The 3,389-nt window shown below is 46.7% G+C and overlaps 1 protein-coding gene across 1 annotated transcript in view; it reads right to left on the reverse strand.

Annotated features, from left to right (window-relative positions):
- SFXN5 (sideroflexin 5) overlaps positions 1 to 3,389 on the reverse strand; it is a 103,604-nt gene that overhangs the window by 38,569 nt on the left and 61,646 nt on the right. Inside the window, exon 8 of the mRNA XM_017836877.1 lies at positions 2,610 to 2,700. Coding sequence (XP_017692366.1) covers positions 2,610 to 2,700 — 91 coding nt within the window. The remainder of the gene's footprint in view (positions 1 to 2,609; positions 2,701 to 3,389) is intronic.

Genomic DNA, 3,389 nt, shown 5'->3' on the forward strand with positions numbered 1-3,389 from the left:
ACACACACACACACACACACACACACACACACTAAAACAAAAGCTCAGGGAGATGAAATCCTTCATCCCTCTCCCATCCCTGTAATAAGTATCTTTCTACAGCTTTAACTTCCTTCAGAGCAGGTTTTGGGATGCAACTTTTGGGGTTTTCTGTGGGGTTTTTAGCCAAGAACACCTCCAGTGATGTCCCTTACCTCGGTGGCAGCTCTTCACACCCCGTTCTTGGGAAGAAGAGGGGAAATTGGGTTCCTTGCAATAACCCTGGGCATTGATATCCTTCCCCACCTCACCCCTGAGAAAGGACCAAGCCCCTCCTTGCTCAAATTCAGCTCTCCAGAACACAGCTCCAACACACTCCTTCCCTTTTCCTGTTCTTTCTGTGGAGAACACCTTCACCAGGGTGGCCAATATCAACCCCAAAAACCCCTTTTACACCAGGGCAGCCACTGGCTCTGCAAAACCTTGGCCATCTCCACGAGCTGCTCCACCTGGATTGGTTTCCTGGATCCATCCCCTGGGACTGGGGAGGGTTTTTTTTAGGAAAAAACATGCGATTTTCAGCTACTACAAACTAACTTTGGAGGAGGGTGAGGGCATGGCCCACCCTCCTGGCACCACTTTATGTCCTACAGGCAGAACTTCTGCACATATGGGTTATTTTATGGTGCAAAAACAACTGTTCCACCACCCAGAGAAGACACACACACCATGCAGGGTGTCTCTGAGGGCAGCAAGACCCCCAGATCAGCTTTCCCAGTGCCTGCCCAAAGCTTTTTGGAGCCTTTATGAACACCTCTGCTGGGAATCTCGTTCCCTTCCACCCAGACAGCAGCTGCCCTTCCCCAAGGATGAGAGACCAGAAAGCTTTGGGGCATCCCTCCAGTTTTCCAACTGTTATCAACCACAGCTGGAGATCAACGGGAGAGGGAAGCAAGGGAAAACTGCTTAGTGGGAGTGGTTTCATAGAATCCCAGGATCATTAAGGTTGGAAAAGACCTCTGAGATCATCAAGTCCAACCATTCCCCCAGGTCCACCACTAACCCATGTCCCTGAGTGCCACATCCCCATGGTTTTTTTTGGGAGCAAGAGCTGTCTTTTCACGTAGAAAAAGAGAAATTCTGCCTTTTTTTGCTGGGGGCTGGTGGTTCAAAAGTAATTGGAAGACGAGCCTTAATTAAACAGTTTGTCCAGGTCTGCAAACCAATAACTCACAGCTTTCTGAACCACCAAACAGCAATTAGTGGGAGGACTCCTGATGTCCTGGCACATAACGAAGCATGACGGAACACAAATAAAATAGGAGCTGGAGAATTAATTGCAGGCTAAACAAATTAATTATGGGTCCTCAATCAATGCCAACACAAACGTAACCTCTTCCTCCTCACACCTTGGGATGAAAATAGACCAACCCGGCAGCAAAGATTCCCTGTGTGTGTGTCTTTGACTCAAACCCTGCCTTGGAGCTGCCTCCCGGGGCTTGGACTCACCCCAAGTGCCCTCCTGGTTATAAAAACCCAGGGAAAACTGAAACCCTCTAAAATATATCCCAGGAAAATCATCATAATAACGTCAACAGATCCTCTGTGTACAAGGAAAGGGCTCAGGAATAAGATGGAGTGTGACACCCAGACCACAATCCCCGTCACCCCCTGCTCTGCAGACAGAGCAAGCAGCAGTTTTTCTGGAAGAAAAGGGGGGAAAAAAACCCCAGTTACTCAGGAACTGAAGTCTGGAGGGTCAGGGCAAGCATGTCAATATTAAAAAAGGAGCAGCAGGACCAGAAAGCAACAGTTAAAGGGGCTCAGGTAAAGGGGCTGAGCATCCTCGAGTGAAGCTCCGAGGACGAGGCACTTGCACAGCAAAGGGAAAAGCTTAAAGGAAAGTTCTGCATTAAATGGCTGAAAAGGGACCTGGAACAGAGAGTAGAACCCCCTTTTGTTTAATCATTTCCCCCATTCTTGGGCAATTTTTGCACCATCTTTATAAATAAAAGTTTCCCTAAAGCCACTGGTGATTTTTCATGGCTAAAATAACTCATCATTTGCTCAAGGTTGTTACCAGAGGCTCCAGCAAAAGCTGAGTCCAGCCTGTCCCTTCCCTCACTCAGCAAACAGTCAATAAAATGCTGGTAATATGCTCCAAAAAGCCTTAATTCTTCACACACTTCAGTCTGTTTTTAATCAGTGGCTCTCACAAATCTGTATATTCAGAGTAGAACCATTTAATTGCATTTTATTGTAAAACAACCATAATGCCACTGCTTATTTGAAGATCTGATTTGACGTGATTCAAACCAGATCTCGCAAATTAAGTGCCCTCAGATTTGAATGGACAAGGACCAGCCAACACTGGTCATTTTTTAAGCTGCTTGAGAGTGGAAAGTGCAGCTGAAAAGCCTCGTGAGCTGCCCCCACCGGCAGCTTGGTACCATTTTCCTGCCAAAAAGCTGCTTTGCACCATCTCACCACTGTCTGCACCAACTCAGGGACCCACCACTGAGGGGCCACGAGCAGGAAGGCAGGAATTAGGTGTCCATCCCAGTGGCTTGTGGCCACCAGCAGGTTTACAGCCAACACTTTGAACATAAAGGAAAGGTGTTATTTCTTACCGACAGCAGGGAACGGCACAAACCTCTGGATCAGGAGACGAGTGGCCGGGGTAAACTTGTTTGCTCTCTGAATCAGAACATTAAGGCCCACCTTGGAATGGAAAAAAAAACAACAAACCAGAGATGCAGAGACAGTTCATTACAAGGAGCAGGGCAGATGTCACAGCTTGCAGACACTTTGGGGTCTCACCCCACACAGAAGTGTTTGAGAACCAAACCCCACACACACTGCGGGGTTTCGCTGTGTTGGGTTCAACCCCTTATCCAACAAAGGGTTAAATCCAACTGTTGAGCTTCAATGAAGGGTTGATGCCAACTGTTTGGTTTACAGAGAGGGCTGAACCCAACTGCTGGGCTTAAATGAAAGGCTGAACCCAAGTGTTGGGTTTATATGAAGGGCTAAACCCAAGTGTTGGGTTTATATGTACTGTTGAACTCAACTGTTGGATTGAACCCTACCATTGGGTTTAAATTAGGGATTGGACACAACCATTGGGTTTAAATTAAGGACTGAACCCAACTGTTCGGTTTATATGAAGGGTTGAACCCAACTGTTGGGTTTGTATGAAGTTTTGGACCCAACCATTGGGTTGAACCCAACCATTAGGTTTAAATGAAGGGTTGAACCCAAGTGTTGGGCTTAAATGAAAGGTTGAACCCAAGTGTTGGGTTTAAATTAAAGGTTGAACCCAAGTGTTGGGCTTAAATGAAAGGTTGAACCCAAGTGTTGGGTTTAAATTAAAGGTTGAACCCAAGTGTTGGGCTTAAATGAAAGGTTGA

Source organism: Lepidothrix coronata, unplaced genomic scaffold (genome assembly GCF_001604755.1).
Source record: "Lepidothrix coronata isolate B3197 unplaced genomic scaffold, Lepidothrix_coronata-1.0 Scaffold287, whole genome shotgun sequence".
NCBI classification, from domain to species: Eukaryota; Metazoa; Chordata; class Aves; order Passeriformes; family Pipridae; genus Lepidothrix; species Lepidothrix coronata.